This window comes from Lagopus leucura, unplaced genomic scaffold, assembly GCF_019238085.1.
Source record: "Lagopus leucura isolate 7727_CA_CO unplaced genomic scaffold, USGS_WTPT01 Super-Scaffold_100159, whole genome shotgun sequence".
Taxonomy (NCBI): domain Eukaryota; kingdom Metazoa; phylum Chordata; class Aves; order Galliformes; family Phasianidae; genus Lagopus; species Lagopus leucura.
In genome coordinates this window covers 16,625,072-16,652,374 of record NW_024962335.1, presented here as the reverse complement: position 1 = coordinate 16,652,374, position 27,303 = coordinate 16,625,072, and the positions used below count along the sequence as shown (strand labels likewise).

The following is a 27,303-nucleotide window of genomic DNA, read 5'->3' as shown; positions in this document are numbered from 1 at the left end:
AGCCCACGCGCAACTTCCGGTTACTGCTCAGCCGACCCCTCCCCCGACTACCCAACCGCACGCTGCCATTGGCCGGTGCTGGTCACGTGCCGCGCGGCTGCCCGGCAGGTCGGTGGGGATCGGAGGTGGGGGGGAGCTCTGACAATAGCCCGATGGCCGCCGGCGGGGCATCGCCCTCGGCCATGGAGGCCGAGGAGCTGGGCAGGTAGCGGGGGGAAGCGCCGTGCTGGAGCGTCGCCGCGGGGCTGCGCCGTTATCGTTCTTTTCCCTCTGCTGGGGGACCGGGGCCGGAACCGGGGCTGCCCCGTTGCGGTCCCCCATTCCCTCGCCCTGAAGGAGCACGGAGCGGGGGGCTCGCATGGACGGCGCTGACGTGGGCGCGCTTCCGGGCGGGGCGGTGTCGCTGGAGGCCGCGGGGTTGTGAGAGGGCCGCGGGGGGCCTGGGGGACCGCTGAGAGGGGTCGGCGCATTGAAGTGCGTGTCGGGAATCTTTGTGCGTGTAGAACGATTCGTGTTGGTGTGGGAATCCGTGTGTAGAAGGTGGGAATTGTGTGTGATTTAACGTCTGGTTTTGTTGTGGAGGACGTGGTTTCTCGCCTTTGTTTTTTTTGGGGTTTTTTTTTTTCATTTGTATCTTGACGTGAAGCAGCGAGTTAAGTCACCACTTTGAATTGGAAATATTTACGTAATGCTCCATTCAGCGTTAGCAAGGCGTTAGGGATCTGAAGTCATGCCGAAAAAAAGTGATCTACAAACTCCTATGAGTGTCAGAGGTGAAGGGGGAGGCCCTCCTTCATCTTACTGGTTAGAATTTGGGGAACTTGGCTGGGATACCTGCAAGCCATCCTCTGGTTTGTAGGGAATTTTACAGCCTTTAAAGGAAGGGGATTTTATAAGTATGTATGATAAGAACATGTCTTGAAAGAAGGCATCTTGTTAGAGACCTTTCTCCAATTAGATCCCCTCATGTTTCTCTGATTCTGTTCCATACTTATTACACAATCACCCATATTCTTCATGTCTCAGCTGTGCTCCCTAATGTAAATCCAAACATCAGTTTTGTTTGGTTCAGGAACTGTGTGAATGTTTTATATGAAATGGAACAGTTCCAGCAGCTAAGCCAAGAAATTTGGTGGGTTGAGAATCTCAGGTTGGATGTTAGGAGCAATTTCTTCTTGGAAGGAGTGTTGCTGCAGTGGCACAGGCTGCTCAGGGAGGCGGTGGAGTCTCTGTCCCTGGAGGTTTTCGAGAACTGTGTGGATGTGGCACTGAGGGACGTGGTCAGTGGGCATGGGATGGTGGTTGGGCTGGGTGATCCTGGTGGTCTTTTCCAGTCTTTATGATTCTATGAATACAGATTTGTTCTCCCTGTTTCAGAACAGTTGTTTGCTTCAAAATTAGCATCCTGTCCTCATGTCCGTGGGCTCTTCTGGCATAAATCTGATTGACAGAGTGGTTCTTAAACATCCCTTGCATGATAAAGAACAGTTCCTTTTCAAGGGTGGCCTCATTTCTATATACCTAAAAACTGATACATTTATGAAGAGTTGTGATAAAAATATTGAAAATTTACTGTTTGTGAAATCTTTTCAATGTATTTGCATAGCAGTAGAACGTATGAACAAAGTGCCCACAAAGTAGCATTAAGAGAATGTTTCAACTCAGTTGTGTTGTGAGCTGTTGGTGGATAGATGGTTGACGTGGCTAATGTGGGCTGCGGACGGTTTTCCCCACTGTTAAGGGAAGCTGTGTGCTGTCCTTAAAATTGTGGTTCTTCTACTTTATAGCAGTTGTGGGAGAGCTGGGCTGTTGGTGTTGGGTGTAGCAGCACCTCGTGGCTGCCATGCAGTTGGACTTCTTAACGGAGTTGAATAATTTACTGCCTGGTTAATAGAGTAGCTGGAGAATGTGAGTGGGTGCTTGGCAGTCTTGATAAAGATAGATGTTTACAGCCTCTTTGGTACATTACTACATTACTAAATAGTTGATGATTTATGCTTCTTGTTTTCTCTCTTTTTAAGATATTACGCTTATCTCCAGCAAGCTCAAGCTTTTTACACATTTCCATTCCACCAGATGATGACTGCGCCGCCTACCATGGAAGCCATGACTGAGCAGCCAACTCTAGAGGGCATTCCAGAGCCAAACCTTGCTCAGGAACCTCCTAAAGGTAGTTTGATTGGGCTAAGAGAGCTAAAATCTTAGAAATTGGTTGGAATAAACATATGGATATGTATTTGTCTCAGTAAACACCTTCTTTGGAGCTGCTGGGTTTCATTTTCTTGCTAGTCTTTGAGAAAGTATTGATTAATTGCATTTGTTTAATAATATTTATTACCAAAGAATGAAAAAGCTGAGAAGTAAACCCTGGACCCTCAAGTCCTCCTCCATAAGAAACTGTGAGCAGTTGATGCAGTGTTCAGTTCCTGTGTGGTCGTGATAAGTTCAAACCTTACCCTGAGACCTGTTGCTTTTGGTATGCAAGTCAGTTTCCTCAGTACTTTATATGATTTATAACGATGCATTCACCTATTCAGAGGCTGAGGAGTAGATAGTAGACTAGAATTCAGCATTCCTCGGAACCTAAACTTGCATGTTCTGGCATATTTTCCAAAACAAGTGAAACTGTCTCTAAAAGATCATTGCGTGCAGGATGCAAACAACATAGCCTAGCCATGAGGTTATTGTTGGTTCGTATCCTAAATCAGCATAGTTGCCTGTGAGTGGTACAGAGACATCCAAGCTGAGCCAGGAATACTGAAATCCATCTGATAATTGTTTAATTTCATGAATTTCGTAGGCATGTTTCTGTTTGATTTCTTTTTCTAGTCATAAGTGCAGTTCATTCTGTTTGAATGTTCATGCTGCAGCCTTAGAAATGTACAAAAAATGTATTTGCTATTTTTCAGAAGTTAAAAAAGGTGGAAGGAAGAGAAAAGCCAAAGCAACTGAGCCAAAGCAACCTAAGAAGCCTGCTGCTAAGAAAGAAAAAGCGACCAAGTCGAAAGGGAAACAAGAAAAGATCACAGATACTTTTAAAGTGAAAAGAAAAGTGGACCGTTTTAATGGTGTGTCTGAAGCTGAGCTTCTGACAAAGACTTTACCTGATATTTTAACCTTCGATCTGGACATCGTAATAGTGAGTAACTCGCAGTTACAGAATGAGGTAGAAATGGTCTGTGCTGTGTTTTACAATCCAGCCACAGTGGTTGTGATTTACATTCCTTCGTTATTTATCTGTGTTACTTACACCTTGCAAGATCTTGCCATGAAGTTTCTAAACTGCATCTTGTGTGTACAGCTGCTTTGCATTTTCTGTTAAGAATGATAGTAACATAACTCTGATTGCTGAGAAGTCTTACGTTTAATGCATAGTCATGAAAGAACATTACTTGACAGTTCACCAGAAGTGCTACAGCAGTGGCTGTGAAGCATGCTAGGAGGCTGCTCTTTTGACAGTGCACATCAATGAAACCCTACTGTAAAATTGCCAGGTTTTTGAACAATGCTGGAAGATATCAGTGGTGTGCTTTTGTTTATCGACAGTAACTTTGTAGAGTGGAATAGGCTTCCTTCCTGTAACTTGCATTCCTGACCAGTGAGCCGTGTTCCAATCATTAAAATGGGCTGTATCTTGCTTTGCAGATTGGCATAAATCCTGGCTTGATGGCAGCTTACAAAGGGCATCATTACCCTGGACCTGGAAACCATTTTTGTATGTTTTCTCTTTATTTATGGCATTTGCAGAACTGTTAGAACTTATGGTACTTTAATTAAGCTGTTGGGTTTTTTAGGAGGAGTGATTTTGCTTTTAGCACTCTGAGAGTGATTTAAATCCCATAACTTTTTCTAACAAATAGTGCACATAAAAAGGAATAAAATGAAAGGCTTTGAATTGTCAATTAAATGCAGTTTATTGGATTGTATCACTACATAACTTCTTAATGTGCAACGTTAGGAATAAAAATCAAATTAGTTCTTGAGTTATCAAGGGGAAGTCAGCAGGCATCAATTCACAACAAAACTATTTGTGTTTTCCCGAGGAGACATTTCAGCAAGTCCTCTTCCTTGTACATGTATTCATTTCTGCTAAGTGAGCTTCCTAAGTGATGAAAAAACAGCGGCCGCTACCATTTCCCAGCAGGCATATGTAGCACAGCTGATTCTCCAGAGTTTTTTTTAGCCTATTTTTCTATTTAAGTAACATTTTCTGCAGCATGTTCTCATAAAGAAAGGTTGTATGTAAGCTCTGTTGAGCTATGCTGTTTTGCATAGCAAGAGTCATTCCAGCTGTGGTAGTAGGGAACTCCACGCAGGCTGATTTGCAGCCCTGTGATATTCCAGCCAAAAAACTTCTGGTACCCAGCAGACCAGTAAATCAGGTATTATTTCCCAGTGTTCTGCAAATGAGCTAATTTAATAGTCTCATTTGTCAAGAAGCAGACTAGTTATACGTGCTGTGACAAATCCAAGCATTTGGAAGTGTGTTGGACCATTTGGAACTATGTGTGGTTAATCTGCACTTAGAGACTGACACTCTATCCAAACTATACTTTTATATGTTAAATATTATTTAAAGATGCTAGTGGATACTGACAGAGAGGCCAAGTGCAATAAAAGCAGTGGCAAATATGTAAGAGAAAACTAACTTCTCCTATAAGAAAAGGTTGAGGTAACTGGGCTTGTTTAGCTTGGAGAAGAGAAGGCTCTGGGGAGACCTCATTGTGGCCTTCCAGTACTTGAAGAAAGCTTATGAACAGAAGAGGGAACAGCTGTTCTTGAGGGCAAATAGCGATAGGACATGGGGGAATGGTTTTAATCTGAGACATGGGAGGCTTAGGTTAGATATTAGGAGGAAGTTTTTCACACAGAGAGTGGTGACACACTGGAACAGGTTGCCCAAGCAGGCTGTGGATACTCCATCTCTGGAGGCATTCAAGGCCAGGCTGGATGTGGCTCTGGGCAGCCTGGTCTGGTGGTTGGCGACCCTGCACATAGCAGGGGGGTTGAAACTCAATGATCATTGTGGTCCTTTTCAACCCAGGCCATTCTATGGTGCTGTGATATGATTCTATGATAACTTACTGTATTTGTCACATCGTTTCCCCCAAATTAGCTCCTGTTCTATTAACATAGACTCTTCCTTCAGTATTCCATTACTGTGCCTTGGTAGCCAAAGGTTTATTGGTGGTGGTGGTTTTTATTGCCATCGTGTGTTTTTAAAAGCGAATACCTGTCTTCCTCTTTTGCAGGGAAGTGTCTTTTCATGTCTGGTCTAAGTAATGAACAGCTGAACCATATGGATGACCACACCTTACCACATAAATATGGGATTGGATTTACAAATATGGTGGAAAGGACAACACCTGGAAGCAAAGACCTCTCCAGGCAGGATAACATAGGACAATACCATACTTGTTAATGAATTAATGGTTGTTATTATAATTTTTAGTAATTTCTTTTCTTTTTTTTTTTTTTTCTTCTAGTAAAGAGTTTCGAGAAGGAGGGCGAATTCTGATGCAGAAATTACAGAAGTACAAACCTCGTATAGCAGCTTTCAATGGAAAATGTGAGAATCTTAATTTTGAATGAATTTGTTCTGTTAGCAGCCTTTTTTGTCCACTCATCCTGTCCTCTCATTTCAGGTATCTATGAAATTTTTAGTAGGGAAGTCTTCGGAATCCGGGTTAAGAACTTGGAATTTGGATTGCAGCCACACAAAGTACCAGAGACAGAAACTGTAAGTACTGAGGGCACTCTTTTTTGGTCATTTCAAAACTAATGAAATCTTAGGGCTTACACCCTCTTACAGTGATGTCAAAATACAAGGAATGTGAAGGACTTTTACTTAATTAGAGAAAGATGGGGCAATTTTCAGGCACGTCTGTTATACAGCTTAATCAGACTGGCAGATATTATTTTGGAAATAGTGTATTATGATTAGTAGATTAGTTCATTTTATGTGGAGTGTTAAAAAAATTAATAAAACACATGTGCCTTTGCAACTGTCATCTGCTTCCATCTGATTATCTCTGTCCAATTACCTGTGTGCTAATGTTACTGAATTTTGATGCTGGGAGCCTCAGCTGAGGAAAAAAAAAATATGAAGTCTGTGATTGAGCTTACATTCTGCAGCATTTCTGTTCTGAGCATGCCCAAGCACTTCAGTCAGCCTCAGTCATCTTAAGCTGGTTTGCAGCCTGGAATTAAATTGGATGCTTAAAGTACAACAGTTTGATGAAGAGTGCAGTAATCACAGGCATCTACAGTTGGAAGGTACTCGTTTATCACTGGCATCTGGTGCTGGAAAGTATCCAAAAGATCAGCTTTGTATCATCACAGATAGGTTTGTTTAATTTGTTCTTAATAGCAAAGGCAACGGCATTACCTTCCAAGGCAGCTCATTCCAGAGCTTCATTACCTTTTCAATTCAAACTTTTGGGGTGTTTTTCTATCCATCCCAAATTATTAGTGATTCAGGTTTCAAGTGGTTTAAACTGTCCCTCTCTATTGGTGGAGTGTTGCCATCAGAACCTGAAGAACTGTTGGTGATAAAATGCTTCCTTCTTAAGTAGCTTTTCAGTACTTCTGAAGGAAATGTAAGAATGATAAATAACCCTCCTTACAAGTACTTGTTCATCAATACTGTTATGTAATGAATGTACTGGTTGGGATTTTTTCTCAACTAACCTCAAGCCTTTAGCTAGGGCTGCCAGCGGAAATGGAAACACCAAGGTTGACTTCAGTTAAGTTGTGTGACATAGGCACACGTGGCCAAGAAGTAAGGCTAATTATTAACTCATTGTGCTTTTTGTGCTGGATTTGGGTTTTTGCATACTATCATGTAGTCTGTGGCCTTTCTGGCTGTGAGCTCCACTTGTTCACAGAGTTCTGCAGTGTGCTTCCCTGTCTGGCTTATGCTTGTAATTATTGTAGCACACATTTGATCACCTCCTACAGTGTGTAAATGAGTGGTGTGAATTGTCTTTGTTTCATCAGCTGATACTCAGCCCCTCTCTTTAGGGCAAGACAGCTAGCTGGACAGGAAAAATAAACTCCTTTTATTCTCTCCTAGAAACACCTTTGGTATCAGTGGATGTTTGTGCAAAAAAGTAGAACAATAACATGAGCTTAACTGTCAGTTACTCTTGATGCACTAAATATTAGGGATCAGTAATGCTATTTTTTCTTGTTCTTAAGCTGTGCTACGTTATGCCATCATCCAGTGCAAGATGTGCTCAATTTCCTCGTGCGCAAGATAAAGTTCATTATTACATAAAGCTAAAAGACTTACGGGATCAGCTGAAAGGCATTGCACCAAACACAGAGGTGCAGGAAGTGCAGTACACGTTTGACTTACAACTTGCACAAGGTATAGTGGTTATTGGAATTATCTTATAAAACGTATGGGTTTTTTTCACATATTCTCTAGTAAAAATGTTCTTTGAACACTTTCTGTTCTTAATACTTGAGGTCTGTTCTCTCTGCAGAGGATGCTAAAAAGATGGCTGTCAAGGAAGAAAAGTATGATCCAGGTTATGAAGCAGCATATGGAGGAGCTTACTGCGATCGTGCACCATATGAAAGCGAACAGTGCAATTTCTCTTCAAATGGAACTGGTAAAGGGTGGTGCTCGGGGCATTCATTCTCTAAACCATTCTGTATAACTTCTTATAACCATTCCAATTTTCTACCCTTTAAGCGACTTCCACAATTCATACAACATATTTAAAGCATAGCAGCAGTTAAACTCTTACATAACTGAGGGAATGTGTCGTCTCTGTAGGAGGAAGGGGTGGGGAAAAAAAAAACAAAAACATTTACTCTTATTTAAAATCAATCGTCTGCAACTTCAAACTGTTTTCCCAAACTCTGATTCATAGGATGTGACAAATAGACATAACTAGTGGCTTGCACAGTAAACTTCTTCAGTTGCAGTCACTTTTGTATGAATGTGTCATGCTTTTTGACACTTCATGAGTTTCATTCCTAAGGAAAGCAAAGTAATAGAATGGTAAATGAAACTGTTCTATTATTGGTGAGGCAAATGAAGGAGGAGTATTTGAACACTGTAACCCGAGTAATTCAGTTGTGTTAGAGTAGCTAACAGAATAACTGTTACAACAGTTTGAAGACTAGAAGAATGAATCTAGTAACCTTGCTGTAACTATAGAATCATAGAATGGCCTGGGCTGAAAAGGACCTCAACGGTCACCTAGTTTCAACCCCCCTGCTATGTGCAGGATCACCAACCACCAGACCAGGCTGCCCAGAGCCACATCCAGCCTGGCCTTGAATGCCTCCAGGGATGGGGCATCCACAACCACAGCCTCCTTGGGCAACCTGTAACTATGACATTAGGAATTCTGTTTCCCAAAATACTACCAATTAATTTAAAATAATAACAATAATGGCAGAAGTAAACTTCTTCAGTATCTTGAAGTTTTTAGTCCTAATCTCAATTAGAATGCAAAATTTAATTTTTGTTATACTTAGTCTATTTTGTCAAAGGGAATGTCCCTTTGAGAAGAAGAATTTTACTCAGAAAACACTGCAAAGTCAAGTATTCATTTAAATGTTGAGACTCTTAACTTGCATTTGTGGCATCCTTAAGTTCAAAGAAGTTCTGATGAAAACCTAACAGGGGGAATGATCTGGGTCTCCAAAGGCAGGCATTGAAAAAGAATAAGTTTGAACTGCAGTCTGAGTAGGTATTGAAAAGTACAAGGGAAGATGCAAACTGCAAATATCTTTTTTTCTAGATGGTTTTGTATGGTTTTGTCTTAGTTGATGGTCTCAGCTGCATTTTCAACTGTACTTAATTTTTGTTTATTTCTCAGCACCAAGCAATCCACAGTACTGTGAGGGGTCATCTTTTGGTGAAGTTCCTAATGGACAGTGGATGACGCAGTCCTTTGCAGACCAGATTCCAGAATTCAGTGCTGGTATGACACAGGAACGAGAGGAAAGCACTGCATAAGAATTCTTTCTTCTCAGCTATGCATACATGCTGCAGTTTTAATGCAGTGATCAAGATTGGTACCTCGGTTCTCCAACTGAAGCATTTTAATAATATTTTATCTCCCTTAGATATTTTATTATAGTCCTAAGTAAGTGTGTGGTAGGCTCAAATCAATGAACTAGGTAATTTTAAGGAACTGTCCAAACTTTAAAAAAAAAAAAAAAAAAATCCCTTTTTTTTGTATATGAGTTTCATATTTAATGTATGCCATTTCTTGCAGTTTTTGACAAACTGCTTTCTCATTTGTGAAGATTCCTTTGGGGCGTTAATTTTATTCCATAAATTGTAAAGTAGGAGTAAAAGCAGCAGTATACTTTTTATTGATGCATCAATATTTGGATATCTCATAGTCTTTTTATATCTAGAGGGGGAAATGGAAGTGCACCCTTATCTTACATGAAGTGGTGCTTTTAATCATGCACAGTTAAACAAGTGGTGCTTTTTAAGACTTCCTTTGCACTTCAGGGCAGGAATAGAGAGCTCTGTCTGTTTGGTGACTGGACCATAGTCAAGTTTAAGGGAGCAGAGACAGCACTGGTCAGGAAAATTCACGTCACTCAGGACAGGGCCTAAAATATTCTAGTCTTAGAATAAGGTGTTCTTATCATTCCGTTTCTTTCTCCCTTAAATTCCAGTGTAAAGGAACTGGAATTCCTTAAAAAAGAAAAGTGGTTCTCAAATCTGTGGCATTTGTCAGTCACTTCTCTGTGATTAGTCTCTTCTTCTGAAGCTTAGCAAGTGAACAGTTCATATGGCAGGGAATTGAAAGACTGTATTCCCTGTAAAAACCCATCTGCAGTTATGTTATTTGTGTCAGGTACAGTTAGCACAGGGTGAAACAAGATCGTGCTTTAGCAGTTTTTTTTATATTACTTTCTCCTTAAGACCTTAGGGGGTGTTTTTCTTAAACATCTTATGTGTAAAAAAGATTACTAAGTTGAAGACAAGGACAGGTGTTCCATTAATTAAGTTGACAGCTGTTGGAACTACAGTTTTCTTCTGAGGAACTTGTTCAAACAATACACAATTTTGGCCAATGTTGGCGACTGAGAAAGAAAGGAGATTCTGTGCTTGTGCCTAATCATCATCTATTTTCCCTCTTCTATCACGTGAGGAAGATATGAAGTAAAAGCAATAAGCTGGTCAAAACGTTCACGTTTTGATGATCTTATGAGAGAAGGTGCTTCACATACTTGAAAAATAGATACAAGCAGTATCTCCGTCCTCGGTGCTGCTCGCAGGTTCCTGTTTTGGTGCTTTATCCTTTCCTCACAGCCGCTGGCAGTCATCATGCATTGAGTGCAATTAGTTGGCGTAGATGCTAATCCTGCTGTAACAGCTCGCACTGAGCTCACACACTGCCATCCTGTTGTGAGGCAGGCATGATGTTTACAGTTCTCTTCCCAAATTATGTGGCTTAACTGAGCGTCTGAAATCAAGAAAGCGTGCATTATGATTGTATTTATCAGCTTCAGCATAAAGCTGCTCCGTATGGTGTCAGAACGGCATAGGATTTGTCTTGTCTGTTATTTAAAGTGTACTGTATCACGTATTGCTGTTTACATGGATGTTTTCCCACAGGTGCTCAAAGTACCTCGTGTCAGGGATTTGTTACAATTCAATTTTATTTTTCAGCAAAGTTAGAAGCATGTAACTCTCACTGCTGGTGAGATAGCACAGTAGTACAGAACTACTGTACTGCTCTCCTGTTTGAGTTGAAGGGAAAGGTCCCTTTTGGAACAGAGGCACCTACTAGGTGTAAAATACAGTTACATGTATAATGACCTTTTCACTCAGTACTGCAGTTTGTGTACTCCCTTGGGACCGGTGCTCTTTTCATTACAGTAATCCAGAGGTTCTTAATCTGTCTTAAATCTCTCCCTGTTTCACAATAAAATCAGGAATTGTATCACAGTGTCTTTGAGTGTCCTTTTACATCCTGCTAGCGGTGGCCTAAATACTCTACAGAGCTACAGACTATGTCATACACTGACTGCATGAATACAGTGTTCTGCAGAGAAAAACTCTGCAAAATGATCATCATGCAGCTGAATTCTACTTATTAAAATGCTGCCTGAGTTTTAATTTTGAGCTGCTCCATGTCAGCTGATAGACTAAAGACACCTTGTATTTAATATCAAGTTATTTCCTCTGTAGATTTTTCTCCTCCTGGCAGATACTTGACTTCACATTGAAACACATTATCTGACTTCACCTTAGTAAATATTTAATGAAAATACCTCATTGTAAAATAAACTTGTTTCCTCACTTTATTTGAAAATTTAAAAAAAAAAAAAAAAAAAATTGAACTGTGTAACTAACATACCACCCATAAGCCCTCAAAACTGATAGTCGTTTCATGGCAATATTTAAGCAACATTTTTCTAAAATCAGTTAGTTATACGATTTGATGTGTTGCATCACCAACTATTTGCATACTGCAAACCAAAAGGTCTGAATATGTTGAAGTGTTTTCATTATCAGCTGTCAGGACGCGTTAATTTGAACTTCCCTGAAGGGTCAGGGATAAACCAGTTTTCCCAGAGATCAGTGTGAACGCTGGGATAGTCCCAAGGTTTATATCTCCCATTCCAGTGAAGTAATTTAGCTTCTTGGAGAAAATGCTCTGAATACCGGGTATCAGGACTCCAACCTGCATGAGTACATGGAATAAAATCCAGCTTTTAGTACTGGAAGACACTGCACAATGAGGTAAATACAGTTTGTTTTTAAAAAGCCTGATTAGCATGGTTTCACCCGTCAGTAGGCAACTAACTGTGAAATAGAGCAGCATTTTTCAATTTCAGGCCTCTTTGACTCCACATCTGAAAAATCTCAGCTTCCTCTCAACAGCAACATCGTGGTCGCTGGGATTTACAAACAGCTTCATCATGCTGTTCATTTTACTTTGCTAGCTGAGCTATTATCTTCTCAGGATAAGTCACCATTGCCAGGTGAATGTCGACTGCATCCTCCAGAATGTGGGCTGCACAAAGACTGCCAGGCATCCCATGTGCTTCTGCTGTGCCTGCCAGAAGTGTCTGATTTTATTTTTTTCAGTCTGTGACTATATTCAGATCTTTCATACACTCTTTTCCGTGGCTCAAGATAATTCGGATCAATTATTCTGCAGTCCTGTAACTAATGTAAGGTCCTATACTGGAATCTTAACCTCTCACTTTATTGGGTTCCAGCTGCAAATGGAAAGTTAAAACTTACCGAGATGCCGTATGTGCCACATAGGATTAATAGTGGAATGCTTTCCATGAAATACAATCAGCATTGGAGAGGTCGCCACACCTCCCCCAAGGGTGCTGCTGTAGAGGTTTTCCCTGCAAAAGAACAAAGAAAATGTCTGAACCTCAATCAAAGAGTCTTTAGTGCAAAGATCAGACAACTAAACACGTAAGTACTCTGAACAGCCTGATTTTCAGCATATTCCTTTCTAATGCTTTTAATTGTTCAATTGTTTGTGTTTGGAGCTCCAATTCCTGCTAAGTAGGTTGTTGCTACAAAGCAGTGTGCTGGGAGTCAGACCCAGCATGAAGCTGAGCACTCTGCACACTGCCTGCAGTCTACGAGGCTGAAAAAGTTTGTAGTAGGAAAAAGAAGCTGTCAACATAAAGGAATCAAACCTATTTTAGACTGGTTTCTTTGGAAGATGTACACGCTGCCATGCATCTGTCCTCTTTCTGCTTTCCACCTGGCCAACTTTGAGGCCTGAAGTTAACTTCAGAACAGATTTGGCAGACTGGTTAGTATAAACCAGCAGCTAATGGATATTAATTTCCTGTGAGTTCTGTGAAAAATGCAGGGTTTGTGGTTTTTTTTTTTTTTAAAAAGCAAAATTACTGTGAAGGGAGGCTTAAGTGGTAGCAGGCAGATGTCTGGCCACAGTGCGCTGCAGGCCTGGCCACGCAGCAGATGGGAGCAGCCACAGTGCCTGCAGGACATTGTGCTGTCTGCTGAGTCCAGCAAGGAGGAAGCCTGAGAAGTATCAAGAGGTGCTCAGAGGCTACAGAACAACAAATAAATAAAAATCGTAACTTTCAAAAGCTCTTTCTGACTAATAACAAAGCTATTCAGTTCACTGTGGTTTCAATATTGAGCTAAAAGGAACACAAATGTGTTGTTATGGTACAAAATCATCTTTCTAGAATGAATCTGATGTGATGCTCATGGAGGTTTTTTTCAGGCTCATAAAAAGCATAGCAGTGGCCTTTCAGAACAGTCTGTAAACAGAGTAAGAGAAAGCCATGGAGATTTTCATTCATTCACATGCTCATTGTTTGTGTCTTTCCTCCTTTGTTCAGTCTTGAAAATAACCAATAATGAATGGAGTCCAAAAGCACAAATAATTGTTTCAATTTAGCTTTCCTAAATTTAAGCCTTTGCAGGGAAAGGAAGTGTCAAATCTGCAAACAGATTAGCAATGAAAAAAAAAATGAACACTGTTCTCACTATATCCATCATAGTCAAAGCTAAAAAATTATCTTTCACATCAGGTTCATTTCATCTATAGAGAAGTGTTTTTTACTGGTATTTTAAGAAATGTGATGCCCAATGACAGTTCAGTTAGAGAGACCCCACACAAACAAGGAAATATTCCTTTCTCTCTAAACCAGCCTCAAGAAGGGAAGGTAAGTGTGTTGAACCAAGGTGAGGTTGGTCATCCAAAACAAGAACCACGTGTTCTCAGTGCCTCTCAGGATTGAGTGTGGTTTGGGATTAAATGCAAGACTGAAATTCCGGGTGGTATTTCCTGTTACACTATTGATCAGGTTTAAGCATGTGGAAATTTACTTTGGGATTTCATGAAGCAATGAAAAGACTGTTGATAGAGTTACAATCTTTAAAGAGCTTACAAACAGAAGATGATACTTTAATGTTCAGTTTACAGTTAAGTGCAAAGTTAGATTTGTATACATACTCTACATTTCTTTGCATCCACTTTTCCAACTGCTTTGTGAGCCGCTGATTTTTCCATTCAGTCATGTTAGCAACAATTACGCCAGGATTAAAGGAGCAGGTGCTGGGGCTGATGCCAAGGTCTCTAATTGCTTGCTTTCTATAGTCCAGAAATCCCATGTATGTGTTCTAGGAAGTTTAAAAAAAAAAAGAAATACATTTATTCCCTGTGAATCTCAATGAATATAAGACTAAGTGTAGCTCTGTGTTACTAAATATACACTCCCAAAGCTGAGTTTCTAGATGATGATTACCTATCTCAATTTCCATATGACATGGGGTTGAAAGGCACAGTGCTCCCAGCTACTGAATTACTTCTTCCACAGTTTTGTACCATGGAAGTTCTATAAAGCTCTCTCCTCACCACATTTTGGTCTTTCTGTACAGAACTGTAGTTCTTGATTAACTGTAAAACTAGTAAAAAATCATTTTAAAAAATTAGAAGAAAACTTTCATGGAATCATAGAATAGTTTGGGTTGGAAGGGACCCTTAAGATGATGTAGGTCCAAACCCCCAGCTATAGGCAGGGACACCTCCCTCTAGACCAGGCTGCTCAAAGCCCCGTGCAGGCTGGCCTTGAATGCCTCAAGGCTGGGGGCATCCACAACCTCACTGGGCAGCCCGTTCCAGTGTCTCACCAGCCTCATGGTAAAAGTAAAGAATTTATTCCTGTTATCTGGACTAGATCTGCCCTCTTGCAGTTTAAAGCCATTTTTTCCACATCCTGTCACTACATATATACTTTGGGGAAGATGTAGATCCATATAGCATTTATTCACAATTAGAATTTACAGAACAGCATCTTACCTGCATCCCAACACTTCTAACCATCTCATGCGTGGAAGGGAGATCACAATCATCTGAAAAAGCCGCAGCATGGCCAGGAGCCAGCTTTGTATCATAGAGTTCCTGAATGTCACCTGTTCAAAGTTCAGAAGCATAAGAACAAATGTATCACACAGCTACACAGATGATAGGATAACTTCTCATATATGCTAGTTAAAAGCTTGACAGTTTCAGCAGATATTCTAGGTATCAGTCAGGGCTGAATTTTGCAATATGGGAAAAATTTCAAATTTGAGTCCTGTATCTGGATGTCTAACTTCAGATGTGGATGTACTGAATACTGATTATAGTAATCTGGTCTGAACATCCAAAAACAACTAAAGCAGAAGCTGAGTACGTTGTTAAGAAGCATGGTTACAATTATGCATTCTATTAGTTCTTTCCCTCAGAAATGCCTTTTCAGTTTTTTGTTTGTTTTTGTTTTCCTGATATTACTGTGTTTACACCTTTTAGGAAGATACCTGCATTCCCAGTGCTGATCAATGAGCACTGGCCAGCTGAAAGGTGCATGTTACACTGGAGGCTTCCCAACCCACCCAACTCCTTCCTGACAGAGGGAAATAGCCTAACACATGACGTCTGCATAAAGAAGCTGTGGATGCCCCATCCCTGGAGGTGTTCAAGGCCAGGTGGAATGAGGCCTGATCTGGGTGGCAGCCCTTCCCAAATCCATGGGTAGGCAGTGGCGGAGGTGAGCTGAGTGGGGTCACATCCCCCACGGTGGCAATGGGGTGAGCGTTGGGACGTGGGCAGCTGCCAGGGCCAGGGCTGAAACCTGAGGTCCCTCTGCCCAGGGCAGCAGCCCCTCCACTCCTGGCCACCCACCTGGGAGTGCCTGGCAGCCCCATAAAAGGGGCACTAACAGTGACCAGGACCTACACCCACCCTGCAAGAGGCCACCCCCTCCACCACAGTAGCAGGGCTTACACTTCTCTGTAATTAAAAATAAATACACAAACACTACACAGAATCACAGAGTTGTATGTGTTGGGTCCTCTGGAAATCATCTAGTCCAACCCCTGCTAAAGCAAGCTCCCTATAGTACATTCCAGAGGAAGGTGTCTGCATGGTGTGTGAACATTTTCAGAAGAAACTCCACAGCCTCTCTGGATTTTGCACCAAAAGTTCAGCATGTTTCATTCTTACTGCTCCACAGAAACCAGCTGACCAATAAACAAACCCCAAGTTAAACTCTGAAATCCTCATTCACTCCTTACCATGTCAGAGTTCCTATTCCCTCCCATTCCAGACGCATCAAACAGGGAGCTCTCATATTACAGATAAGCAGCTGCCAAAACAGACTCCCACCCTCTGCTTCTCCTCCCACATGCCCAACCTTATTCTTCTCTTCTGAGCCCTATGATTACACTGCCCAAGGATGAGCAAGCTAAGCTGACTGAAGAAACAAGGAGAAAAAAGGGTTTTGTGTTTTGTTGTTGTTGTTACATTTTTGATTGCTTGGTTTCTGTTTTTGTTTTTTAACGTAGCTCGTCTTCTGCCAGGTCAAGCAGCTGAGTCAGCTCGTTTCACAGCTGTAGATGTGAAAGAAGAGAAGTAACAGGAGCTGCCTGAGGATAGGAGAGACCACTTCAGTAGGCAGCAGCCTACCATAAGCTGTAATGAAAAACTGCACCTTATCTGTGTTTCCAGAAGCAGTATCAGCTGACACAATCTGGTATACCCTAATGGAAGAGAAAGCCCTACCTCCCCTCTGCTGTGGGCCACCTCCTTGCTGTCTGTGGGAGTACTGCCTTGACTCCTACCAGGAAGTTAATTCAGGCTGACAATAGTCTTCTTCCTGGTGAATGTCAAGTGTGGGTGCAGGAAAGAGGGATGCAGGTCAGAAATTCTCAAAAAAAAAAAAAAAAAGAAAAAGAGCAACTGTTCCTCTAATTTGATTTGTTTGTACGAAAAAAAATTTATATGTATATGTTTTTCAGGATGTTTGTATTTTCTGACTGTTCTTATTTGTCTGAGAACTCCAACATCTTTGATCACAATTTGAAAAACGCTGTGGATTTTGAACTGAAGATGTTTGAAGTCACATTTTTAGTATTTGGGGTTTTAGCCCACCTAGCTGAGAAAATTCCTCCTACTCTGAAGAACAAATAGCAATTCTGGGTAAGACGCTGCCAACACTTGTGGGAATTTGAATGCTAGAAGGAAACACAAGACACAAACACAACTAAATATTGTAGCACCCAAGTGAAAACCAAGATATCTTTCAGCAATTGACCAAATCTAATTTGAATGAAATCAGTGCATGTAATTTGGATCACAATCAACTATTCAGCAGACATGTAGAGACACACTTTTCTTCAAAATTTCCTCTAAATAAATAAAGAGATTATTTGTATTTTTCACAAGCACAACATTCCTAGCAGCTTCCTTCTAGACCATGAAAGCTGCAATAAGTTTTACACTAATTCTGCTAGAAATTGCTTTTTGGAGACAGCTTACCTTGAACAATGACATCATCATCCAAATATATGACTTTCTCGTGTTTCTGGATAAGCAAAGGAAGGTAAAATCGAACGAAGTTCAGCTATTAAACAGGAAAAGAAGAGTAAATCCTAAATGACAAAGAAGTTTAATGCATTAGTCTCAAGCTTCCATTAATATAGGTTGGTTTAGCAATAGGGATCAATATATTAGTTTGAGAACCAATATATTAGTTTAGCAAAAGGAATCAATAAGTGCTATGTTAGTTCTAAAACTTTCCAGTTTAGCTTTGCTTGGTGTATGAACAGCCTTCTTTTTCTCAGTGATCCTGCTTCACAGAAGCACTGAAGTCACCACAGACTTCTTTTATCTTTGCAACCACTGGGTGCAAGGACTTTTTTTCTTGGATTTCACATATATTGTTTTAGCTTATAGCACCCCAAGATAGAAAGTTGCTCATTATGGCATTACAAGCAATGGAAATCCACCAAACTGGGGAAAAACAGCCAATGGTCAGCCAAAAGTCATTGTGATGAAGATGATGATGGAAAAATGAGGAGGAAGTAGGCGGTCTAAGACCACCAGAGGCTCCTACCAGGCACGCCCAGAAGGACAATAGCATATATTGAGGAGTTCTTGGAAAAGAATGAATATGCAAATGTATTGCATATGTATGTTGTAACTGTTTAAATGTAGAACTTTAACTCTGAGAGCACGTGCTTGACTTGTCAAGATGCCCAGTAAGTATTGTGAGGAATAAAGGAATGCCTCTTTATAACACCACACTGGGACTAGAGAATTTTCTTCCTGGATTTCAGATGACACTGTCTCAATTAATATTCTGTTTTGATTTCTCTCATCATTGAGCACTAGCCAACTATCATATGCTTCTTTCATGTAGCTTTACCAGTGTCTTGACCCCATTATTATTAATTATTTATCCCACTTGGTTTACTGTGGGCTTAACCACGCAGTCCAAAATAGTTTATCTTCCGTCAGAATCACAGAACCACTTATGTTGGAATGGAGATCCCTCCCAGACCATTCTCTCCACTCACAGGCTGACCACCAGGGCAAACTGCATGGGATTGTGTTCACTTGGGTTCTGAATATCTCCACAGATGGAAACGTCACGCCCTGCTCTGTGTGTTTGACTACCTAAAAATGATTTACCTTGCATTGAGATTTAATGTTACAGTTTTAACTTCTGCCCATTGCCTTTTCCCCTACCAGCAGGCACTACTGAGATCAGTCTGGCTCTCTTGTCTTCATCCATCCCATCAGGTATTTAATAAACACACTGATCAGATCCTTTGGAGCACTCTCTTCTGCAGGCCAAATGGTCCCAGCTCTATTTGCCTCTCTTCACGTATAGATGTTCCAGTCCCTTATCACCTTTGTGGCCCTCTATTGAACTCACTTCAATAAATTCATAAATTTCTGGTACTGGGAAGCTATGAACAGGACAACAGTATCCCAAATGCAATCTCACCAGTGCTGAGTAAAGAGGGATGATAACTTCCCTGGACCTGGAATGTGTTAGCTTCACAGTTAACATAGCCATCTTTCCACTCTACAGAAATGATTTGACTAATAGCACAGATGAGGGATAGCATTTTCTACAATTGAAACAATGAATACAAAGAGGGAAAAGGCATCACAATCAACCATATTGATTCAGGTCATTTCACTTGTCAGAGTGGTCTAAAGCAGAGATGATCAGACAAATGTAAGAATACAGCAAGTATACAGAAAAGCTGTTCCACAGCTTCCATGTTTTTTAGCTCAAGAAATTTCCTGAACCAGATGTAGTCCACTTCAGCCTCCACTGAATCCCTGTGAATTTATTATGTTCACAAGATATTTTAGCAACAAGTTCTAGAGGTTTAGTACTCACTGCTTGAAAAGCATGCAACATTTCTTCTTTGATCTGGCTGTTCCTCTTACTAAAGTGTTTGAATAACTGTTAGTTCTTATATGAGAAGAGACAGTAAGTTATCATCCCCTATTCTGACCTCCATACCAATCAGTTCTGTGGATCTCTAATGTTTTCATGCCAAAAGGCCATTTCCAGGCTAAAGAATACTAAATCACTCTCACAAATATTGCATGAAATTCTTTCCATGCATTAGAAATGCCACAGGCTCAGAGAAGGGCAAAAGAACACTCTGAGCAGTCCTAAAACTTTTCCAGTGGTTCTATGTCCTTTTGAGATAAGAGGGTTTAATCTGCACAGAGTATTTAGGGTGGTGGGAAAACTATGTATTTACATTTTGGCATAATGTTCTTCTCTGTTTTGTTTCTAACTCCTTTACTAATAATTCGTTACATCTGATTTGCCCCTTGTCAGCCAGCAGTATTTTAGTTTCTAGTCTCTGAGTTAATCCCAGACATGAGCAGATTGCAGCCCGCTAGATATCATGGAGGCACAAAGAACACTGTGACACCTTTCCTCTTCTAAACAACACATGCAAATCACTGAGTTTGTGCCACAGAATAGATGACATCCCAGCATGACAGAAGAGTTGCAAGGAGCTTGTTACAGCGCACATCTCCTTCTTGAGTGAAAGCTTAGCATTGGACTTGAAGGGGCTTCTTTGAGTTATACCCATCCCGTGTAACAGAACAGAAAACTGGGAGATCTTAAAACCTGCAATGAGCATTAAAATCCTGAAAATGTGTGATGTGGTGTTTGTCTACTCACAGGCTGCAGTAGCTCAGGACGCGATGCATCTTGTCTGATTTTTCCTTTCAGTACCATGGGGTTGAATTCCACAGTCTTAAATTTTATTTCTTTTAGTTTAGAATTTTCAATCCATTTTCTATGATTAAAAATAAAAGTGTTAAAATAAATATTCAGCTTTTAGCAAATATTTTCTCAGACTCATAAGAGAATAAGAGGCCTTGGAAGCTCACTTGGTCTATCTGACCCCAAGACAGAACCACTTGTGTCTGCAGCAACACATCTTTCTTCACCGCTAGCATTAAATGTCATTTTCTTAGTCTTTCTTACTATAAACCATTTTTTTCTTATCCTATGTGCTGTGCAGATAATTAAGAATTAAGAATAAAACCTATTAAAGAATAGGTTGCTTTTTTCCCTTTTGCCCCACTTTATGTTCTTCAAGATGATCATCATATCTATTCACAATTTAGCAGAGGAAAAAACTGTTTTTGTCCAATATTTTGTCGTATTTCTTATCATCAAAAAATGTCCTCACATTTCCAGAGGCCATATACATCCACAAGCATATCTCACTATGAAGTGTATGTGTGTGTGTACGCATGTCCATATACAATAGTGCGGTCCATTATCAGTCACAGCTCTGTAGTTTTCAATATGAGTGTATCAAAGAATATAGGAACACCAAGTACTTAATAAAAGAACACTGAGACAGCATCTATCCCTCTGTGCCCTTGCTCTCTCACTATGCTTATAGTAAAGTTTCTTTCTGACCTATCTTAAATTACTCTCATGTTACTATGCACCTGGAGTTCCTATACTCTCTGGCAAGTGTTATCAAATAGAATCTATGATTCCATTCAGGCTGGATATTAGGAAACATTGATTCTCAGAAAGAACAGCACTGTGCAGTGGCACAGGCTGCTGAGGGAGGTGGTGCAGTCACCATCCCTGGAGGTATTCCAGAGCTGTGTGGATGTGGCACTGAGGGACGTGGGCAGCGGGCATGGTGGGGATGGGCTGATGGTTGGACTGGGTGATCTTCAAGGTCTTTTCCAACCTTCATGATTTCGTGATTCTATAAAACTTCTGCTTCAACCTGAGCTGACACAGTCAGTTATTTCCATCTCTACTGAACTTCATCACATTTTACAGCTCATTTTTCCAACTCATCAACACTTTGTTTTCAGCTCATCATGCTGCTCAATGTCTCTTCCAGCTTCGTGCCAACTGCAGATACAGAGAGAACATTCCCCATTCTATTTTCTAGATTATTGATGAATTGGATTGGGAAAACTCATCACATCTTTTCACTTTGACACATTTTGTACACAAGCTACAGAAGCAAGAACTTCTAAACAATCAGCTTTAATTTTGATTTACACCGCCATTACCCTCCATTTGTAGGGAACATTTGAATTTAACATCCAAACTTTCATTACTAGCTTCTTTGGGCCTCTATTTCAAAACTTTAACACTACGTCTTACCCAAAATTAGCTTTAGGCAGCAGGCTTTGCTACTCTGAAGCTGAAGATATGACTCCACACAAGGTGAGCTCAGTGCCACAAAGAGGGCTTGCAACAAGTAAGCTTGTCACTTACCTTATTATATATTCTTCTGCAGATACAAAAGGCAGAAAGGCACAGCTATGGACTTGATCTGGTTATTTCATACCCCTTTAAACTAGTCAGTGCCTCGAGTGGGGCAAAATGATCCTTATTCCTAAATGTAGGGAATCCTGGGGACTGAAACCAATAGCACTACTTAAGCAAAAGGAAGAAGCAATTTCCTGAAAAGTCCTCTAAACGTTATGCCCATGCTAAGGAAAACAACAATCTGCTCCTAATTACAGCATGAAATAAAATAAGGCTGGTTTATACCGAATATGTGGGATGGTGTTCTTCAGTCCAACTACGTAGAACAAAACATTAGCCTCTGTGTTGCTGTAGATGCTACTGATTGCTGCTACAGTTGCACCCATTCTGCCTGCAGCAGCGCAGATTACAACTGGGATTTCTTCCTCCATTTCCTTAGGACTCTCCAACTCACCTACAAGAAACAAACCATATTTTACATCAGAAAATTGAGAAACTTTTGTATCCTATCTGGATGATATGAGCGAGCACAAAGTTCTACAAACAGCGGAATCATATCACAATCACCCCATTTCCTTACCAGATGTTATATACATCCACATTCGCCAAGACACACAGCATGAGCTGTCACTAATCCAGAACCACATGTAGGTGGACAGGACTGTTGGATGTCTCCAAACAGAATGCAGAGTTCTCTGTACTTTCTGCCCAACAGGCTGTCCTCCATGTAACTGCTTATTCACATGAAACATGAAGTCTGAATACTTTTGAGACTTCTCAGTTATATTTAGAACAAATCGAATGATGGATTCCAAAATTATCAAAGGAAGGAGGTAAGTGGAAGAGCTGGTGCAAATGCATGAGCTTCACTTCTTCGGGAAGCTAGAAAGGAATAGTGAAAAGTTCTGCACCACAAGGAAGTTGCTAATGATAAAATGGGGAAAAATAGTGTTCAGTGTAAACGAAGATATACACCAGTTTACAACTTCATCAGTGACATCTGTATAAAAACTTGAAGCAGGATGACAATTTTTAGTCACTCTCCTGCTAGTTTCTTTGAGGAATTCAGAACCAAAAAACTTCTGCATCTCAGACCACATGCAACAGCTTAAATGGCTCATCTACTGCAAGGCAAACTGGTTTAATTAGGGGAAAACAAACAAACAAACAAAAGCCCGACTGCTCAAATGAAGAGGAAAGAACTATAAATCAGAAACATAAGTCATTTACCTGCTTCATTCCTTAAGGCAGATGGTGCTTTGTGAACTTTGTTGTACAGGATTGCACACACGGTTAATATAAGAAGTAACAGTAAGATCTGGTTAACTGAAACAGAGAATTTGTTAACGATCACTCTAATAGCTAGAGTACTAATTGGACCTTTTTAGAAAAAAAGACAATTTGCAACCATTACATAGCATAATGTGTATTTGCTGTGTTTGCCAAAATCTCCTTTCTCTTGCTATTTGATCAAACTACAAATGCCATGTTAATAGCATCATGCATTTCTATCTCTTTCCATTTATTTCCAACCATCTGATTTTCGTTGATTGGTTGCTCAATAAATCACTGAGCTCCCAATACACATGGGTTATAAAAACTATTAAATTCATGTTTCTGAATACTAGAAGCCTGGAACTTTCTTTCATTGGCTACACCATGGGACTTCAAGAACGAATTATTTTTACCTACATTTTTCTTCACTCACACTTCCTTCAGACACAAGAAAAAATAACTGAATGCAAATCTTGAAGGCATACCTAAGCAAAATTCTAACAGTACTAGAAAAATAAACCCAGCACACCACTGAAACCAGGTAGGGTTTATTGCAAAATATTTGAAAACACATAAAAATGTTGACACTTTAACTAGTAAAACCAAATCCAACCATGCTAAAGCAAGTGCCTTGCTGTATATTACGACTTCACAGTTCCTATCAGTTTGCGTTGTACTACATTAATTCATCCAACATAAGCCAACTGTGAGTACATAACAGCTCAGTGGTATAATGGGGAAGAAATACTCAATGGAGTTCTTTAGATCTTCTTCACCACTTCTGTACCATCATAAAGGTGATGGTAAATATTTAAGGTGTACAAAAGAACAAAGGAAACAAAGTTTTAGTCTCTTTGAGTCAAAAGGGTTACTGACCAGAACTGAGCATACAAGTAAGTTGAAATTGGTTCACACATCACCAACTGCACTGACTGATGTCAGCTGAGAAAACACCCACTGGCTTCAATGAAATTTTGGGTCAATTTTCAGTCATTGATCTTGACAGCTGATGAGAACTCAAATTTCTCAGGGCTGCATTTCAACAGCGAGTATGAAGAGCATAGCTGCACATAGCTCTGTTAAAAAGCCATTTTGGGTGCTCTGTGCACACCCACATGGAGCTGCTCATTACCTGTGCCCTTAGAGGGAAAGCCCAGTTCATAAGTATCACACAGAAAAGTGGTGAGTGATCTCTGGTTAGTGGAATTTATGACCACACTTATCTCATGTAGTTTACAAGAAAAATCCTATTTTGATAATAAAGCTTAAGTATAATTTATCAAAATTAGAGTTTGCATGCAGCTGTTATAGCAGTTTTGAGAAACTGCACTGATATCAGTGCCCTCTTTTAAAAATATGTATTTTTAAAATGCTTTTAATCTCTCTTACTTTTCTTTAAAAGAGCCATGTGTTCTGTTGGATAAGAACTGTGGTCTGCTGTAAAAAAAAAAAAAAAAGAGAGAGAGAGAGAGAAAAATTGAAATGCATTGTGTTTTAATACATTCAGTCACCTACAACCCAGTCACCTACATCAGTAATAAGTAACATCTTTAACACATCTTAAAATAATTTAAAAATGGTGTCAAAACAGTGTCAAAACACCATCAGGTGAAATTTATAAATACATCTATTTCCAATCTCAAATAAAACACAACAGTAATCATAAATACTAACCTCTTGCCAGAATATACTTCCCAAACTAGGAATTGTCCAGCCAGCAACAGTAAAAGGGGAACTTGTTCAAAGTGGCTTGTATGTAGGCCGCTCTGAAAGAAGTGCCTCCTATGATCACTCCTCCTAGTGATCCTTGATCAGAGGGCTGGAGCACCTCTCCTATGAGGAAAGGTTGAGGGAACTGGGCTCATTTAGCTTGGAGAAGAGAAGGCTCTGGGGAGACCTCATTGTGGCCTTCCAGTGCTTGAAGAAAGCTTATAAACAGAAGAGGGAACAGCTGTTTACATTAGTTGATAGTGATAGGACAAGGGGGAATGGTTTTAAACTGAGATGGGGGAGACTTAGGTTAGATATTAGGAGGAGGTTTTTCACACAGAGGGTGGTGACGCACTGGAACAGGTTGCCCAAGGAGGCTGTGGATGCCCCATCCTTGGAGGCATTCAAGGCCAGGCTGGATGTGGCTCTGGGCAGCCTGGTCTGGTGGTTGGCGACCCTGCACATAGCAGGGGGGTTGAAACTAGATGATCACTGTGGTCTTTTTCAACCCAGGCCATTCTATGATTCTATGATTCTATGATTTTATGATTCTATGATTCTATTCATTTTTTTTGGAAACTACAACAACTACAAAGAGCACAGAAGCACTGATACAGCAAATTCTTTGCTACAAAAGGCTGTTTTTCAACACAGTCATCACCATTAGCTATGCCTTTTTGCCACTGATGAGCAAGAGCCTTCATTTTGTGCTCACAAAAGTTTGCATCTGCAGAGGTGACTGTCACTGTTCCCACTGCTGAAACACATCACCACCACCTCATTTTGCTCACATACACCATTTGGTCCCCATAAATGTTCAGCAAATGTGAATGAATGCCAGTGGGTGCCATTTCTCTGCATGGAGGAATTTTGCTTCATAAACATTTCCATGTCAAACACTACTTTGTCAGACTGCCCTTTTGCTGCCATCTGTCACATGGCAACAACATGTAATGGGACATTGGTGGGAAGGTTCAGCCTGTCCTGCCATACCAACAGCCGTCTCTGATGTTGCAGGCCAACATCATAAAATAGGAGGCATTACTTTCAGATTTATGTACTGTATTTGTGATGCTTGAGAAGGTGAAGTAGGCTTCCCTAAAACTGCTCTTCTAAACAAGGCCTAAGAGTGACCGTGTCTTTATGCTGAAGAGGAAAGAACATAACCCCTAAAATACAGAACTGTGTAACAGATAACATTTGTTTGAATTCTGCAAGCACTGGTATTGTTTACTACTGCTGTTTTTGTGAAAAAACAACAGTAAGAAATCAGCATCAGAAGTTGGGGCAGGAGGAAAGGAAGAAACAACCATGTGATTCCACCACTACAGCAGCTATCTGCACAACTGAAAGCCATTTTTCCCAATTACAGGCACACAGATCCACTAGAGCCTAGATAAGGATATATAACTGTTTCTGTGCACATACAAAAATGAAGTTCATTCTGATTCCTTGAAAAGGAATATGGAACGGCAAAAATTCTTGAAACTTAAGTCACCAAAATGAATCTCTCCCATTGGTTAATACTAATAGTGAGGGAGCATAATGAGTTAGACTCCACTTTTTGATTTGCAAGTACAATTGTAATAAAAATATACATAAAGCAATGATGAGGCTTTGTTTACAAGCCACTATATATTTGCATATATTTAGACCCTTACAGCTGACTCGATTGGAGAGAGAGGAATATTTCTAAGAGGAATTCTTTCACATCTGCAGCCCTTGCCTGCATTCCAGCAGCCCACTCCTTTCATGTGGCATTCATTTACATAGATATGAAAACAAACTTATCAGTCACAAAAGCCTGCTGTTTAGACGTACCCTCTCTCGCATGTTACACAAGTATTGCAGCATTAGCCATTACAAATTTTACTCATTTAGATGAGGACAGAGGCAACAAAAACCGCTCCACTCTTGAAGTAACATTCTCACCTCATTCAAGCTAACAGCAATTTTCTACTGACTTCAATGGAGCTGACTGCTTTTAATTAAATTATAATGAGAGTCACAAATAATACTGATGATCACCACAAAATGAAAGTTGAATAGTCACAGCCTCAGGATGTCTTCTGCATGATAAAAACAACATAAATTGAACTATGTTTTACATTTTAAAATCCAAAGTCCAAAAGAATCAAACAAAATAAGTCTGCATTTCAAACCTACAAAGTTCCTAAAGTTTCAGCAACTCAGACTGATCGCCCACTGGTTTCTAGAAAAAGAGAGGAATATTTGTTCCCCTTCAAATATTTATTCATTTTTCTCGAATTTAGACATTAGTTCCTAGAACCTGGCAGTCCATAACTCAGCTGCCAAAATCTGTAACAAAACAAGGGGCTGTAGAAGGGAAAGCTCAGAAACAGTGACATTACTGCTCGGACATTTCCTGCATAATTAGTCTTTTTACCTCTTCAAAGCAGCACAGTAATCGGGACTCCTTTCTCCTGAAGAGCTGTAGAGCTTTTTACTTGGATCCTAGATAGCCCACAGCTGTCAGCATTCTTGCCAAAGCTTCCTTGCCCATCGTCTTCCTTTAAAGTCCCCTGTACAAGGGCCTTACAGGGCACAGAAACAGTTTTAAGATTCAATTCCTTTTTCAAACTCTTCAAAGTTTACTTTGGAGTTGTGCTGGTTTTCTTTTCTCTCCCTGCTGCTGAGGAATAGCACAGAGTCCAGACGCGGCACCAAAGGAATGAGAGCCCATAAACCACTTCCAGATGTGCTGAACGATGATGCAGCCCCAGATCTGGCAAACTTGCC

At 40.4% G+C, this 27,303-nt stretch overlaps 2 protein-coding genes across 4 annotated transcripts; one reads left to right on the top strand and one right to left on the bottom strand.

Annotated features, from left to right (window-relative positions):
- The first annotated feature begins 38 nt into the window (after nucleotides 1-38).
- On the top strand, nucleotides 39-10,931 carry TDG (thymine DNA glycosylase). Of its 3 annotated transcripts, none has more exons than XM_042889823.1 (10): nucleotides 39-108; nucleotides 2,022-2,170; nucleotides 2,910-3,139; nucleotides 3,646-3,715; nucleotides 5,253-5,388; nucleotides 5,487-5,569; nucleotides 5,646-5,740; nucleotides 7,201-7,372; nucleotides 7,491-7,619; nucleotides 8,841-10,931. In XM_042889823.1, exons 2-10 carry the CDS (start codon nucleotides 2,077-2,079, stop codon nucleotides 8,978-8,980), a joined length of 1,149 nt encoding a protein of 382 aa, XP_042745757.1. In that variant the 5' UTR covers nucleotides 39-108; nucleotides 2,022-2,076; the 3' UTR covers nucleotides 8,981-10,931. The 3 variants fall into 3 exon arrangements, with proteins under 3 accessions (XP_042745757.1, XP_042745756.1, XP_042745758.1); XM_042889822.1 differs by lacking the exon at nucleotides 39-108 and adding an exon at nucleotides 127-205; XM_042889824.1 differs by lacking the exon at nucleotides 39-108 and adding an exon at nucleotides 142-205 and having other exon boundaries at nucleotides 2,077-2,170.
- On the bottom strand, nucleotides 10,630-27,303 carry GLT8D2 (glycosyltransferase 8 domain containing 2). The gene is made up of 10 exons (XM_042889825.1): nucleotides 26,951-27,303; nucleotides 24,223-24,270; nucleotides 22,789-22,884; nucleotides 21,844-22,012; nucleotides 19,984-20,101; nucleotides 17,298-17,382; nucleotides 14,799-14,911; nucleotides 13,953-14,119; nucleotides 12,242-12,354; nucleotides 10,630-11,675 (listed from the first exon to the last, which is right to left on the bottom strand). The coding sequence occupies exons 2-10, from the start codon at nucleotides 24,239-24,241 to the stop codon at nucleotides 11,503-11,505; spliced, it is 1,053 nt and encodes a 350-aa protein (XP_042745759.1). The 5' UTR covers nucleotides 24,242-24,270; nucleotides 26,951-27,303; the 3' UTR covers nucleotides 10,630-11,502.

What these genes read in the sequence shown, in the direction of transcription:
- TDG (XM_042889822.1), top strand. Translation starts at nt 153, where the DNA reads ATGGCCGCCGGCGGGGCATCGCCCTCGGCCATGGAGGCCGAGGAGCTG. An exon ending in GAGGCCGAGGAGCTGGGCAG is followed by an intron (nt 206 to 2,021) that starts GTAGCGGGGGGA and finishes TCTCTTTTTAAG; the next exon opens with ATATTACGCTTATCTCCAGC. An exon ending in TGACTTACAACTTGCACAAG is followed by an intron (nt 7,373 to 7,490) that starts GTATAGTGGTTA and finishes TTCTCTCTGCAG; the next exon opens with AGGATGCTAAAAAGATGGCT.
- GLT8D2 (XM_042889825.1), bottom strand. An exon ending in AACACCATCCCACATATTCG is followed by an intron (nt 20,102 to 21,843) that starts GTATAAACCAGC and finishes TTTTAATCATAG; the next exon opens with AAAATGGATTGAAAATTCTA. An exon ending in GTCCTGAGCTACTGCAGCCT is followed by an intron (nt 17,383 to 19,983) that starts GTGAGTAGACAA and finishes CCTGTTTAATAG; the next exon opens with CTGAACTTCGTTCGATTTTA.